Source organism: Alnus glutinosa, chromosome 3, assembly GCF_958979055.1.
Source record: "Alnus glutinosa chromosome 3, dhAlnGlut1.1, whole genome shotgun sequence".
Taxonomy (NCBI): Eukaryota; Viridiplantae; Streptophyta; class Magnoliopsida; order Fagales; family Betulaceae; genus Alnus; species Alnus glutinosa.
In genome coordinates this window covers 14,382,172-14,398,578 of record NC_084888.1, presented here as the reverse complement: position 1 = coordinate 14,398,578, position 16,407 = coordinate 14,382,172, and the positions used below count along the sequence as shown (strand labels likewise).

The following is a 16,407-nucleotide window of genomic DNA, read 5'->3' as shown; positions in this document are numbered from 1 at the left end:
GACTTGCGGTGTGGCTCTGCTTTTAGGAGTAAAAGGCAGGGGGCATGGGTGAGACAGGTGGTGTGGCTATGCTTTTCATGTGGGGCAGCCAAGAAGAACACCAAAAGTAAATCTGGTTTTACATACGATTTTTGTTTTTTTTATCAAAAAAAATATATATATTAGAAAACCCAAAGGAAATCAAGAACATAAACAAAGGTTTTGTGATTGTGATTGAAATCAATCCGAAACAAAAGATAAAGAACAAAATAGAGAATTGCAATCCAGGATCAAACAATTGGCGCTCTGATACTATGAAAAAGTTTAAAATATTTAATTGATATGGGAGGTAAATGACATTGTCAAAGTTCAATCTCAAGGTCTTTGGCTCTAATACCATATTAATTTACTACTTGTCTCAAAAATTTAAGTTCATAAGAACAGATAAATCACTTAATCAATACTTTAACAGCATTTGGCCGACTGTAGATATCGTGAGAAACTAAAACAGAGTTTGAAAAACCAATCCTTATTACTTTAATGCTTCTTCCAAAATACTCAGCATACAAAGGCAATTGCAGTTTGTGATCGAGTTAATTAATTAATCTCCCTCCCTTCACTTTTGCTCAAGCAGCGCTTTTAGATTGTAAGGCCACGTGACATCAAGATTTCCATTCCAGAAAAGCTTGGCTAGTTGCTGGTTGGCCCTTTCAGTGGGATGAACGGCGTCAAAAAACACATATTCACTGGCGTTTCCACATAATTCATACTCTTTCACTGATTTCTTCCCTCCACAACTTGAAATTCCTCTGTATGGACCAGTTCCACAACATGCCATCATCCCTTCCTTGAAACCTTCATAGATAAAAGTCAGTCTTAATTGGTAAATTTCAATCATAAAGTAAGTTCTGCATGTATTATGAGAATGGCTATGACATACCATATTTTAAAGGGTTATTCATTCTTTCTGTAATAAAACTGTAGAGATTGGTATATGAATATTTGAATCCTTTCAGCTGGCTCGCGAGGATCTGGAGGGCATGAGAAAATGCTTTATTGTGCCGTGTAATCAGTGCTGTAAGTTCCTCCCTATTTTCTGGTGTGAATGCTTTCGTAATTGGAACCAAACCCAGCGGTCCCAAGCTTACAAACCCAAATTTCCTTCCTCCTTTCCTATGTATTTCCTGACGCATCAAAGTATAATTATAAAACATTATCAAAATAATCAAAATCATGCAAGTTTGTTTTAAATTTTGGATTAATTCAACATTTACTGTTATTACTTCGATCACAGTTGTCACGTTGCCAATCACCATATCTACATATTCTTCATGAGAGTAGGATTGAAGCACACTGGTGTTTGTAAGGAAAGGGGCAAAGTAATCGTTGTTTCCAATGCTAAATAAGTAAATAGCTTTGGACAACAATTTCTTGGCTTGTGCTTCACCTATTTTGCGCTTCAACAGCGTGTCCACCTTCTTGAAATAACTGAGTTGGGTGTGTAGGTCTATCACCTGATCGATAAGGATGGAGACCAAAAGAAAAAAAAAAAATTAGTGCAAATATAATCAATTAATGTCCTGCCATCAAGTGAAAATACTAGATCAGATATACAAAAATACACGTACAAATCCTCGACGAGTTTTGACGAGAGCACCAGCTCCTCCAGATGCAAAGTTAGCCCCATCAGTATATCGAGGATAACCAGGATGTAGATAGGGTGGAATCAATGGCAACTTTGCATACTCAGCTGCAACGATGTTCAAGAGTCAATTGTGCAACAATTCAGGTCCCAAATAAAAAAAATAAATAAACCCATTATAACTAGATCTTACCTATGAAATCTGGAATCACACGGCCATCAGAAAATCTGCCGGTGGGGTACTTAAAGAAGGTCTCCCCATACGGCCAAATATTTGCCTGGAAATCAGTGGTGGTGTTGATATAATTATTGTTTCCGGCATCAAATAATGAATCCCCGAAAATGAACAAGGCAACGTGTTCCTCCGGCAGGCAGATGTCTCCAAGGCATTGGGTTGGAATAATAAGGCTTGCACACAAAACCAAGAAACAGAAATGGAACCTTAAACCGGCCATCATGATAAATCTGGCCTCTTCACTTTCTGCTAATTAATTTCTCATTAGTTGCAAGTTCCATTTATAGGCAGCTGCTTACAACTTCCTGGTGAGGAAAAATCAAATAATGTAAATTGCTCGAGTTGAACTTTCAGCACAGGATAACTACTACATTCTTTTTATTGAAATATTGGCTGTGTGAGCTAATCACATGCGTCCGAAGCTTGGCCGGCCCCCAAGTTGGACATCTTGTATTTGACAATGACACTGTTGAAAAATCCAAGTTCATTCAGCGTTTAATTTTCTGTACTTCTGGCTGATAATTAAGATGCTTCTTTTTTTTTTTTTTTTAGATAAGATGTTTCTTTTAAATTAAGATGATACCACATAAATTAACCCTAATACTTGCAATTTAATTTTCCATGTATTCCATTCTTTTAGAGGCATGCAATCGGTACATTTGGGATGCCCTAAATATGAAGGAAACTATTGATCATGGAAAATAACGTTTTGTATTCTGAAAGGGAGATAAAATTGATTGACAAGTGGAAACTTTTATTTTGAAGGGTCTTTGATTGTTTTACTAGCTAGTTGAATGGTATTTGCCAACGTGCCCATGTGTAATTTTTTTTTTTTTGGAAAATTACACTTTACTCTCCTGACAGTAATTTATAATTCACCCACAATGTTTCGATTTCGTCAATTGCAGCCCAAAAGTTCAGAAAATTTTCAATGTACCCCCTTCCGTCCAATGTTGCCGTCTCAAGTGACGGAAGTCATACCACGTGCGCGGGCACGTGCCTTTTTTAGTCCCAACTTACCAAAAATGCCCTCATTTTTCCTCTCTCCTTCTGCCGTGGATTGAAGTACACGTGGATCCCATCCTTCCTGAACAGCATGAGAGACATCTTCTGCTCCACTAGCTGATGATGTGACGACCCGTTTTTTTTTTTTTTTTTTTTTTTTTTATACAAACATAAAACGAGTCATCGCAGTGGCACGACTACGTGTCGCTCAGCCAACATATGGCACATGCCCCATAACATGTACCTGATAATCAGAGTATAACATACATCTATCTATGCAGCGGAAAACATAAATCTGAATAGCGGAAATTACAACTTATATATCTATCACAAATTAATTACAACAAAAAGCCATTTAACATCTATCTGTTTGAGTCTTATTAACACAATAACAATAATGGCTTAACAAAGAATAAGTGACACAAACGTCACAAGCCATACCAAACCTATAAAATAGTGGACAACCCGTGGTCCGACAATTACAACTGTCGCGGCGAGCTTCAGTCATAATATCCCAAGCACACTGCTACCGACCCATCGACTATACCGTAGTACCTGCAGCCAAAGAAACATCATCTACACGGTTGTGGTGGTATCCACATCCGCATAGGTGAAATAGTGAGTTCACCACCTTAGTATACCTCATACTAAGACCTCAGTGGTATAAGACTAACTGAGTTTTCACAAAGAACCAACCTCTATTTATTTTTAGTCGTGCGAGCACTATATTAGCCATCATTTACCAACAGCTAATGCAGCAAACACCGACTATTTAGAAAACATTTAAAACATACTATATAGCTGTGAACATATGTAGAAGTTCCAATCTACCGCTTGGAAGATTCTACATATAGACTCCTCTATAATAATACTTTTCACCGGTCGCTTGGACATATGTGCACACGATCACTCCATCACAGATATCACGTATACACATAAGTCTTAAGCAAAGAACATGGCATCTTACTCTTCCATACTATGACAACATCCGTCAACGGTACACTCGCAACACCATCTCTAATCGTATTTCAGCTTCGTGCCTTGACGTCAGTAGATCATGAGAGCACTAGAGTTAAACTCAATCATGCTAACACGTCTTTCCTGAAGAACAAGAACAGTCAACTTTCTTACTCATAGACATGCCATTACTCGCGCCTGGGCAATCATGTATCCATGTACTTTCAAGTTCAATGTATGCTATTAACACATGACTATCCGATAGAAATATACATAAGCGCTTTTCATTTAAGACACTTATGCATACCAACACGTCTAGTAAAATCTACTCATAATATAAAAACATCACTCATTAAACAATGCTATACATGATATGCATGACTGGGTCTACTGGGGCTTCGGTCCCCCACGATGCTGATAACTGCTGTTTTACTGTGTATCCTGTTCCTTTACTGCTGTACTACTGTTGATGTATGCTCTATACTACATGCTCAATGTTCCGTGCTTGACCAGTATATATTTCACTACTGTATCATGCTCAAATCATGCAGTTGTTAAATCACGTCCTCTCAAAACAAAACAAATCCAGCATTTAATCCAACACTTTGAAATCATTCAAAACTTAGTTTCTTTATCAAATCTACGCAGTTTCAACATGACATGTTCTCAAACAATTTGCATAATTTAAATCTCAACCGCAGAACTTAACACTTTAAATCTATTCAATACTTTTCACTCATACACTATCTCTTTAACATCACTGATATAGTTTAAACATAATCGAAACTAAACAAATCATCTCAAAGCATATACATTTCATCATATGGTTGGTTCGGATTCATAAACAATATATATATTTTTATCAATCCAATACATATAAAAATATATATTTTCTCAGTGAGTGGAATACCCACCTTGGCTGCATTGGACTCCAACTCGAACACTCCCTTGAACTCTAGTCACTTGGACTCTACATTGGAGAACAAGTCTACGTCTCCAATCACGACACAAGCCTGCAAACATTAGTATCGTTAGACTACACTATTGAATCTCATACTCTATGACATCCTAACTACCCGCGTGCTCACATGTCACATCACTCGCTTCTAAAGCTAGCTAGGTATCCTAAACTTACTTATTAGGCTAATCATTGGTTATAAGTTCTTATTATAAATTGCTTATTAATTAGGAGATGTATTTACCATTTTATTCGCCTACATATTATTTATTACATCACATTACCATTGTGAATCCATTAATGGTTTGTTGCTTATTTACTAAGTTAACATTATATATTTAACATGTATGCATGCATATGTATATATGTACATATATACATATACATATACAATACTTAAACCTAGTCCATTAATATACTAAATTACTTAGTGTACGTAGATAAGTAAATTGGATACCAAGTTACCTTACTATCATTATTAGACATTAAGCTTATGGTTTGTTTATCCACATAAGCCTAATTCAGTAATAAACTTAAGTACTTTTAATATAAATGAATAAGTGCATTAGTTATTTAATTACTAACCATATAAATAGTTTAGATTATAGAACCTTAACCTTATACAACATATTAATCTAATAGCTCTTTTTAAGCTACTTACGATCACATAGTATAATATACATTCTTAAAGCTTGAGGCATATACATTAACCTCAAAGCCAAGCATTATACTTAGGCTTAATTTGCTATTAGTCCACCACCATTCCACATAAACGCTCCTACCTTATTATTGATACACTTATCCATTAAGTCTTTCTAACCTAGGACCCTAGTGATTTAATCTTAAAGGTTATCTAAATGTCTTTAACTATATTATACTAAAATCCCATAATCTATTTATATAGTCACTTTACCTATTCATGGGTTTATTCTTTCGTTATGCCCACATACTTTATTTGCTCGTTTACTCAATGTAGTCTTTACTCATTTATTTTCTTACTAGTTTATAACCAACTCAACCCCAATAAGGGCATAACAATCTAAAACATAACCAACCACAACACTTTCCAAGATCATCAATTTCACATACACATATTTAGTCATTTCCGAAAGAGGATTCAATAACCATGAGCTTCTCTCCAAACAACATTTCATCAAAACACCTATTAAAACCACTCTCTACACACGGCTACCACAAGGAACTAACCAAACCATTCGACCATTTCCTTGTGACATTAACCGGAACCTATCCTCAACCAAGCTCCACCAACAAGACTCAATAAAACATCATCAAATCAGCCATTAAAAACAAATCCATAATTTCATCATTAAACCCAACAATTCCCATCATGAAACTAACACCCAAAAATCACCTAAACCGATAATCCACAACAAAATAACACAACTAATTCACTGAGCCTTCAAACCCTCAAATCAGCCTTCATCCACAACAACAAAGAGCAATCCTTCAATCCATAATTTATGGACTAAAATCAACATATTATTAGCTAGGAAAATTATCCACCGAGAACACACCCTCGCTGTCCCACAAGGTAAACAATACCCAAATACACTCTCAATCAAACATCAATAATCAGCCCAAATCAGTACCTAGCCAAACAGTGCACACACACCACTCAACCGATCAAGAATCCAAAACACCCATCCAACTACAATAATTCCTCAAATCAAACATTGTGTACTGATCAAATAGCACAATATCCATAAATATACACTCAATCGGCCAACAGTAGTGAACCCCCAAAATCATAATCCAACCAAACCCTAATTTCACACTAATCCAATCAATCCACAAAATAAACCACACACACACGGCTCAGCCGGACACACACACTGGAAATCAAGAACCCCCAAAATTAGAAAACATCAACTACCTAATCACGGCTCAGCCGATCCAACAACCAACAGGGTTTATAATAATCCAATTTACAAATTAAATAGAATCATAGGATTTTTATACCTTAGGGATTTTCCTCAACAAATCCACCGGAAATCGCTACTGGACCGCCGGAAAAGCCGCCGGAAAACGCCATGAAGAATCGGGTCTTCCTCTAGGGTTAGGCGGGTCACGGGTCCTTGGGTTTTCTGGGCTCACGGGTTGCCGGAAACCGCATCTCAGGCCGCCGATCCATCACTGGTTCGCCGGAGTTCGTTAATGGAGGATCGGGTCCGGGTCTAGGCTTCGGGTCTGGTGGTTACTCGGGTCACTGGGTCGCGGGTCACTCGAACTAACGGGTCTCTCCATCTCTGCGTCTCACTCTCTCAATCTCTCATGGGCTGGTGCACAGAAGAAGTAGGAGAAATGGGAAGAAGAAAGAAAGGAAGAGGGAGGCTGGTGGGTGCGTGAGAAAGGAGAAGAAAAGAGAAAGAAAAAAGGAAAAAGGAAAGGAAGAAGAGGAGAGTGGCGTGAGTGAGTGTGTGGCTGAAAAGTGAGGGAGAGAATTATCTTCTCTCATCCAACCACAAGCTAACACGTGGCAGTGGGTGGGATTTTCTTATTCTAAAGCCCCCCCATTTATATAAATTACAATAGAATCCCATTTTATAAAAAATCTATCATTTAACAATTAACATTTGGCCCTACATAATTTTAAACCACACCTTTGTTAATATAATTAATTACTCACTCAACTAGGACCCACTATGATACTTCAATTATATTCCTATTATTCTATCTTAGGCATTTTATTTTGGCAATATAAATATCAACACCTAAAATAATTATTAGTCTCACCATTTAATAAATACAATTTATTAAACGCTAAATTCCTATTAATTTTTCTTGGTCTTCACATCCTCCCCTCCTTATAAAATTTCGTCCTCGAAATTGCAAACAGCTCTTTTGATCTAACACGCTTATACAAAGCTACCCCACTAAATCTCAAAGACAATTAGCGCCAAGCATTCTATTCTTAACCTCAAAGTTATAACTAATACCTACACTTGGCTAATCCATACTTCATTCATTCAAACTTTACACCCCCTTCAATTTTAATTACCTCTACTCGTAGTCACTTGATTACATACCACTTTAGAAATATCACTTGTCTCTTTATAGATCCACTACATATCTAAATTAATTTACTAGATCTCCCCTCCTTAGCTCAAAACTTATTATTCAAACTATAACTTAAGGTGAATCTTCCTCTTCCTCTATACCATATACTTTAATCTATCTTTAGTGCCTCAAACTTTAGCCATGAAATTTATTCCTTAAGCAACCTCAACAGTAATTTGATCGTTTCTCATAAATCACTTCTATCATTTACCTTATCCACTCCAAAAATCATATTGGATTAACTCTAATTGTCCTCAACTGTGACCTTTACGACATCAAAGATCTAGTGTGGTCTTACTAAGTACCTTCAATATTCACAATTCTACTTATCCTCATGTGATATTATAATCTATTTCTCGTTTAATCACAAGTACTACTATCCTCAAAAAGTAAACCATTGAGATTTTTACACTTAACCTAACATCCCTATGCTTCAACTTGCTACTTACTCATTAATGATGGCTTATTCTCAACATATTATCGATCTGATCCGTTAACTCCTTATTATTGCACTGCCATCAATACCTTCAAAACATAAATTTTCTCTAAATATTGGTTTCACCACTGAAAATATGTTATGACACCATGATCTCATCAAACATCAACTAGCAATTAACTCTTTTCTAATACTTGGGCCTAATTCAAACAATATTCTCTAACACGTGCAACTATAAATTGAAGGTTCATATCTGAACTATCACTTTTACTCTAATGATTATTTGTGTTAAATTATAAACCTTACACACAGAGCACGTTTGAACTACAACCTTTTAAGTTAACTCTTATGTTCAAAACCGTGTTTTAAGAGCATTAAGCTTAGCCCATAAATTTTATTAAATAGTCATTCTTAACTTAACTCCTTGTTTTAAAACCATTCTTTAATTCATAGTTTATTAAAATGAGATATCTTGAAATTTAGTATTTTTAGCTATTTACTTGTTTAGTCTACATTAACACTTTATTATTCTAACTCGTACCAATAGGTCAAATCCCTAGAGGATGCATCTCTCGTCGTCTGAATAGCTGCTAGGTTGATGGTTGTCGCCTCGCTAGGGTGTCGTCTTCGTAGTTGCAGTTAGACCGCTTCCTTGAATTGATCTCGTACAATGGTCCCGTGCTCTTCGAGATTCGAGCCTCCTTCGATGCGTCCTAAGAATACGTCAACACCACTCAAAGGACGGTTATTAGTCTACCCTCACGAGGAGCTCTCTCTTATATCGCCTATAGCCTAACACAATCATGCTAGACTCTTCTGAACGACTAAGCGACTAGACACCTAGGCCTACCCATAATAGCATCACCACAAAAGTGGCCATGCATGTTTTGACCTAAGGGTTCATTCTATACCAACACGACTCCACATACGTGGACGAGACAAAGGGAGGTGTTGCACTTGAATCAATCGAGACACATGCAACACTTCCAAACTAAGGAAGAGGTCATTGTCTAAGTGGCATAGCTTGTCTACACAAAACTATGCTACGTAGACAACATAAAACCTAATAGATGCATTACAAGAACCATACAATGCACCCAAGGAACTTCATCTAAATCTTCTTATCTTTGTTGAAGCTTTTAAATTCCTAAGGCTCTTTTGTTACCCCTAGACTCTAACACAAACCTAGACTTCCGCTTTTCCTAACAAACCCTAGAACAAACTGCTCTGATACCATTTTCAACGATCCACCCCCAATGACACAATACTGTCCGCTTTTGGCTCCCCATACCAGACTTCCCAGGACGTCACCCATCCTGGGATTGCTCTCGCAGCGGCTCGCTTAACTGCGGAGTTCTGATAGGTTCATTGTCATCACGGCTTTAAAACGCGTTGTGTCATATAGGGTGCATTTATACATATAAGCACATCCTCATTCCCAGGCGATGTGGGACGTCACAGATGATCGAGATCCGGCAATAACCGGTATGAACATTACGTTTGGCTAAATATCATTCAAGACTCCGAGACGACGTACTTGAAGTCCTCCAACACGGACAGGAACAACGCAACGTTTCAGCTAGCTAGTGCGGCTTTCAAGTAGACAAGCCAGTCAGCCTCGTCGAAAACCAACGGCTCTTGGACCCATTTCCGGTGGTTGACGCCACATGTGTCGTTCAGGACCATTGATATCTCCTTAATTGACGATCTTGTCCTCGACCTTCGGGTAGTGCATGACGAGCCAGAAGAATCGGCATGACGATCTTATGATGTTGAATAATAACAAGAGACCTTTCCCCGCTGAGGAAGACCTAGTAGCTAACCGGTTTGCTCTTAATAAAGAAAAAGGTGTGTTCGTGTTGTTTAGTATAGACTAGACCTAGCTGAACCTTTTACTGAAATATTTGGTTGTCTTTGTTCTTTTCGATCAATCAAACATAGAGGTAGTAAGTCCAACAATCAATTCTTCAAAGTTTGTTATATATGTAAATGGATATATAAGTCCCAGTAACCAATGAGGGTTGTAGATAATGAATTCATTTCTTTCCAATCGCCATTTAATTAGAGCAGCAGTTTAAATCAAGAGACTCTTGATTGTTTACTAGGTTCAAGTTAAATACTTTCTTGTGTGATGAATATTGATTTTTCTTTTTGATATTATACGATATTTAATTTTTCATATGAAAAGTTCACATGCAATTTCTTTGTAATATCTTGCAGGAAATTCAATCACACTCAACAATTCAGTCATTGGTCCTACTAGTTGAAGTTAGTTTTAAATGGTCTTGGTTAAAATATGGAAACTCAATTACTAATTACGAGGAAAAGGAAAAAAAGAAAGAATAACAAACTTATTTTTAGGATGACTGTATATGAATTATATTCCTTTTTTATTTGTTAGGTTGGTGCAGGAACAAATCCCCTTGAAGGAGCAGCTCTAGGGATGTCATTACTGGAATCCTAGAGTGGTGGGCATTTGGCTTTGAAAGGGATGAACATTCAGGTGTTACTCTGATTAAATGCATTGGTTATGCAATAACATTAATATTAATTCTCATGAATAATTGTTGCTTTTTCTTGTGTGCGCGTGTGCTCATGGATGTTAGATGATTTTTTTTTTTTTTTTTTTTGAATTTAGAGGATGTATCTCTCTATAAAAGTGACATGACCATTGCCAGTATAGTGATTGGGAATATTTGTTTCCTGGAGTGAAGAAAACAGTGATGAGATTGCTAGGAGAGCACATCTCTAGGAAAAATGAAAATGTAAGAAATGACACAAATGTTTTCTGATGATTGCAAAATTTAGAGTGAATTTTAGAAATTTGGTAAGCTATTGCATTTCACAATGTGGTCTCACAAGTAGTTTGAGTTCTTCTGATGCGTTCTATTTGAGAAAAAATTCTCACCTTGTAGTTAGGTGCTTAGTTGATTATCAACTTATCACATCTGTTTCTTTGGTAAAGCAGGGTTCCTAGAATTTTCATAACTTCTTCAGAGTCTTTGAAAAGCAATGGAAGCTGCAACACATTCATTGACTGAGGTGATGAATATTTTATGAAACATCTGAGTTAGTGTTTTAAAGGTATATGGTGGCTTATTCTGAGGTTGCAATGAGACAATCAGCAAGGACAAAGGTATTTGGTCTGACCAGGGCCTAACAGGATCAATATTCTGTATTGTTGCCTATCCCAAGCCCTGAGTTACCCTTTTGCTGACATACATATTACGATGATACAGTTTCAAACACAAGGAAATTTTTGATGTAAAATGTTTACCGTTAGAATGTATGTACTATAATATTCACAGGGCTGATTGTAAATTACCATAGTTGTATTCCCTCACCTACCATAGGTGATGAATATTTTTGTAGAATCATTACAATTGGTTTTTAATGATATGGTGTGGAAATATTGGATAATGTAGGAGTTTAATGATAAGTTTGACAGGTAATTATATAATGATAACCAAAAATATATTTTTCAAAAAATAATTTATTTTTTTAAAAATTTTTAATAGTATTAGCTGCAACCCAACTGTCGCCGCTATTGGTCTATAAATAGCGGCGACCGAGATGTCGTTGCTATTGATAGACTAATAGCAGCGACGGATGGTTTTGGTTCAAAACTCACTTAGCGGTGACCAAAATAGTTTTGTCATGTTGAGCGATCAATAGCGGAGACATGTTAGGTCGCCGCTATTGATCATTAGAGGCGGAGCGTTTGCGGCGAACGCATTAGCGGCGACATGTCGCTGCAATAGCAACGAGAAAAAGACTTTTAGTGGCCACTTGTTGTCGCTGCTAATGAATTTTTTATTTTTTTGTAGTGTTGTTAAATCTGGCCTCTTCACTTTCTGCTAATTAATTTCTTATTAGTTGCAAGTTTCATTTATAGGCTGCTTACAACTTCCTGGTGATTAAAAATCAAATAATGTAAAATGCTCGAGTTGAACTTTCAGCACAGGATAACTTGTAAGAAATTACATATGTGTCCCTCAGACACATTTAATTTGTTGTAACGGTTAAAATTAAATAATTATCATAATGGTAATTATTTAATTTGTTGTAACGGTTAGAATTTAAATAATTATCATAACGGTAATTATTTAATATAAAGATTTAATATGATTTATTCCACATTAAGTTACATGAAATCAAAACGGTTTTTATATTAATATTTTTGATTTAATTCTTTGATGGGAAGAAAAAATCAGCTAACCATTAAAGATGAGGGTCCCTGGCCTACCTATATATAGAGCCCTGTGTATCCATCTATTGGCAGCTGTAGGCATAGGTCAGAAGATCTTCAATCTAAATTTTATTTTGCAGAATTTCTGTTTATCGCTAAAGCTTCTTCATATGTTTGAGCAAAAATGGCTGGAGGTATTTATATTTAATTCCGCTGCTTATTTTATTTAATTAGCATTTAATGTACTATTATGTTTACATGTGGTATCAGAGCCTGCCTCTATGCCAATTCGCTCGGCATAAATTTTTTGGTTGAATCAAACAAATTTTGTTGTGAATTAAAGTTTGCCTCTGTTTTAATGTTCATGAAATGTTGTTGAACTGTTTTGCTAGAAATCCATGTATTAACCGTTTTGCCCTTGTAAAACCCACTGTGCAAAGCTCTTTGAAACCCATGGCTGATTGCTTCTCTGCACAGACCATTCGCCGGCGGTTTTTAACCCGCTTGAAGTTGGTGCTGGTTCTTTTAGTGGCCGGCATCGTTCCGGCGTCGAGTATTTTCTGTAATCAAATTTTGCCTTGTGAAAGTGTTTCAAATTTTTTCTGGAGTACAAGGAATTTTCTCCTTCACACATTCAGGTTCTGGAGACGCTGCTGTGCCCAGCGGCGTCGTTGCCATGCATGGAGAAGCCACTTCCCGCGGCCTCTCCCCGTTACCATTACTGGCGTGACACCGTTGCCGTGCAAGGGGAGGCCGCAACAAGCGGCTCCTCCTCGTCATTGTCACCAGTGGCCCTTGCGGGAGGCCTGGGTACTGGGAAACGGCAACCCGCAGGGATCGCCATGTCTGTGGAGCAGCGGCCCTTCATGGCCGCTGTATGAGGTGGCAGCGTTAAAAGGCGGCCGGGGCAATGAGGAAGAAGAAGGGAATAACGGCGCAGGGTTGAGGATTTCAAAAAAAAACAAATCCGGGTCAAAAATGTGTATTTTCGGGTTAATGGGTCAAAATCCGAGTAGGGTTTCAAAGTTTGAAAGGCCTTTGGGCTTGGGTTTATTTCGGGTCAAGGGTTATTTCTGGGATAATGGGTTATGCATCCGGGTATGGTTTTAAAACCCATGTAGACTTTGGGCACTAAGTGGGCTGGTCCATTCCAGCCCAATGAAGTAAATCCAGCACAGCCCAATCAGGAAACCCAAGAGGCCTGATCCAGTTAAAAAAAAAAACTGGGTCATTAAGTTGGCTGATGCAAAAGCCCAACCCATTCAGCAGCCCAATATAGTAACTCATCAAGTATTTAAAAAAAAAAAAAGAAAACTAATGGGTTATTGTGGAAATTAGAACTTAGGTTCTAAGTATAAAGGGCTTAAGGCCACTTTCTAAACCATTAGACCAGCTATACTCTCATGTTATAAATTTATTTGTCTTATGTTTTACATGTTTAGTATTAAAATTATTATTTCTTTAATACTTTAACTTATGGATATATTCAATTGTTTAAATTACATTGTTTAAATATAAATTGTTTGATGCCTAGACCTAAGAATAATTAATAATGCCATATATGCTGGTGTGTTTACAGTAATATCCAAGAATGCAATGTCTAGAAAAGTTCTGGCTAGAAAAGTCCTGAGATTTAAGTGTGTCCAAGTGACCCCCCTCACTTTCCTGGGAACTCATCTGGTTGCACCTTGGAAAATGCTGTTTACCCCATTTAGATATTGGTTTGTTATATTCTTGGGGCAATTAAGGGGGCATCTATAAAGTTGTTAGATGTTAATGAAGTCGCAATTATCATAATGATCTTAGGAGAGCCACAGCATCTCAATTTTTAATGATAATTGCATCAAGATTACACACACGTAATTATCATAATAATTTTGGGAGAGCCACAGCATCCCATTTTTATTGATAATTACATCAGGATTACACGTATGAACATCGTAAAGAATTTTATTAAATATTCATGAATTGCAGCGTAATTATTATGATTTTGGGAAAGCCACAGCATCCTAATTTTATAATAATTACATAAAGTTCGTACACAATTGAACTTCATATAAAAAAATTAACATCATGTTGTAATTAATTCATAAATTTAATTGCTTATCCTCACATGGACGTTTTTATTTTTATGACTTAATTAGAATAAGATAGCAAATTTAGCATTAAAAGTAAAGTTTCTCTTAGGCCCACAGGTACGGAGAATTTTATTTATTAATGAATTTATTAGTCTTATTAATAAAGGGTAAATTTCATGCGTGATGCAACCTTTGCCCACAGGTAGGTTGAAATTTACTATTTACTATTAAATTGGCATTGGCTAATTTAAAATAAAGTTACTTCATAGCATTAAAGTATTCATTTGTTTATTTTTGGTTATTGCAGTTATTCCTATCACTCTACTTTTAGTAGTTGTATGTTCCAATACTTTATGCTAATAATTTTTCTGACTGGAAAAATGCTTTTATGGTCTAAAAAGTGTTTCTAATCCCATTATGGGAATGAAGGATATGATATGTTAGCTTAATTCCTTAATGATTGAGATTTTTTAAGTCATTCTTGGTATATTTCATTTTGAATTTTCTCTTCTGATTATTTTATCTTGTAGCACACATAAGGATAATTGGTTAGTTAAATGAACTTCTAACCATGTGTGTTTAAGAAGATGAGAGAATCCATAAAGTCTTCACATGATTACTCATGTTAAAGAAAATATCAATAAAGGCAATTATGTCCAACATTTAAAGCATGAGAATAAGGTGCCAATAAAGTATTTTGGCAATCAAAATACCTATTTCTCCTGCAATAAGGAAAATTAAGGGCATATAAAGAAAGATTGCATGAAGTATGAGAAATAACTTAAAATAAAGACAATCCCATATATCTAGTATGTCGTGAATTTCTTTTAGTGACTCATTCAAATATGTTGTGGATTGATTATGATTTAACAATCCACATTGTCAACAAATGCAGAACATGTGTTTACAATTGAAGGTTTTTGGGATTTATAGATTAATTTTAAAATTCAGTTATTTTTGGACCTCAATAATGTTTTAAATATTCCAGAATTTTCAAGAAAAATTTAATTTATATTTTAGCTTGTTAAATAAAATTTCAATTTTCAAACTTGAAATTTTTATTTAGGGTGGAATATTAGTTGATGGTTCATTAAAATTTATCTATATCCCAACTTTGAAGCAAATTATTTGTTTATTTATGCATATTGATGTTGATGTAAAGTAGAGTCTTTGTCAATTTAAAATGCTCTTGTTATGACTTTGGAGATTGAAATATATCTCCATACAGAAAATAAAAGTTGGTAATTTACTGACTTTGGTACTTGTGTGGACTGCATAAGGGAAAGCATACCAACAAGACCACTAAAGGTGTCAAAGAGAGCCTTTTGAGATTCTTGAGATCATGTACATTAATAGGTGTTGACCATTCCATACTCATTGCCTAAATGGTCAGAGATATTTTTATCTCATTTAGTAATGACCATATAAGATTTATGTATCTCTATCTTCTAAAATAATAAGGCTAAAGTATTGAATGCTTTCAATACCTATAAGGTAGAAGAAGAGAAACAACATGAAGATCATAAGATCTAATATAGGAAAAGAGTATTATGGTAGATACACACAAAAGGGGAATTGATTAGTAATACTAATCTTCTATTACCCTTATAGAGTAAAGTCTTGAAGACCGTTGTGTATATGTTAAATAGGATTCCATCTAAGGTTGTCCTTAAGACACATTTTAAAGTATGAAATAGATGGAAGCCTAGTTTAAATTATTTACACATATGGGGTTGTCTTGTTAAAGAGGGGATTTATAATCCTCGCCTAAGGAAATTAAATTCAAGGACAACTAGCGGATCTTTTATAGGCTATACATAAACTCAAAGGGGTTATAGGTTTTATTATCT

General features: G+C 35.9%; 1 protein-coding gene and 1 long non-coding RNA gene across 2 annotated transcripts; both read right to left on the bottom strand.

Moving 5' to 3' along the window:
* Window positions 1–380: 380 nt before the first annotated feature.
* LOC133862377 (GDSL esterase/lipase 1-like) lies at window positions 381–2,193 on the bottom strand. Its single transcript, XM_062298163.1, has 5 exons — window positions 1,815–2,193; window positions 1,608–1,729; window positions 1,263–1,493; window positions 920–1,163; window positions 381–834 (listed from the first exon to the last, which is right to left on the bottom strand). Exons 1-5 carry the CDS (start codon window positions 2,077–2,079, stop codon window positions 596–598), a joined length of 1,101 nt encoding a protein of 366 aa, XP_062154147.1. The 5' UTR covers window positions 2,080–2,193; the 3' UTR covers window positions 381–595.
* A 919-nt stretch (window positions 2,194–3,112) lies between these two features.
* On the bottom strand, window positions 3,113–7,207 carry LOC133864670 (uncharacterized). The gene is made up of 3 exons (XR_009899545.1): window positions 6,757–7,207; window positions 4,733–4,831; window positions 3,113–3,437 (listed from the first exon to the last, which is right to left on the bottom strand). It is a non-coding gene; the product is annotated as an uncharacterized LOC133864670 (long non-coding RNA).
* Window positions 7,208–16,407: the final 9,200 nt, after the last annotated feature.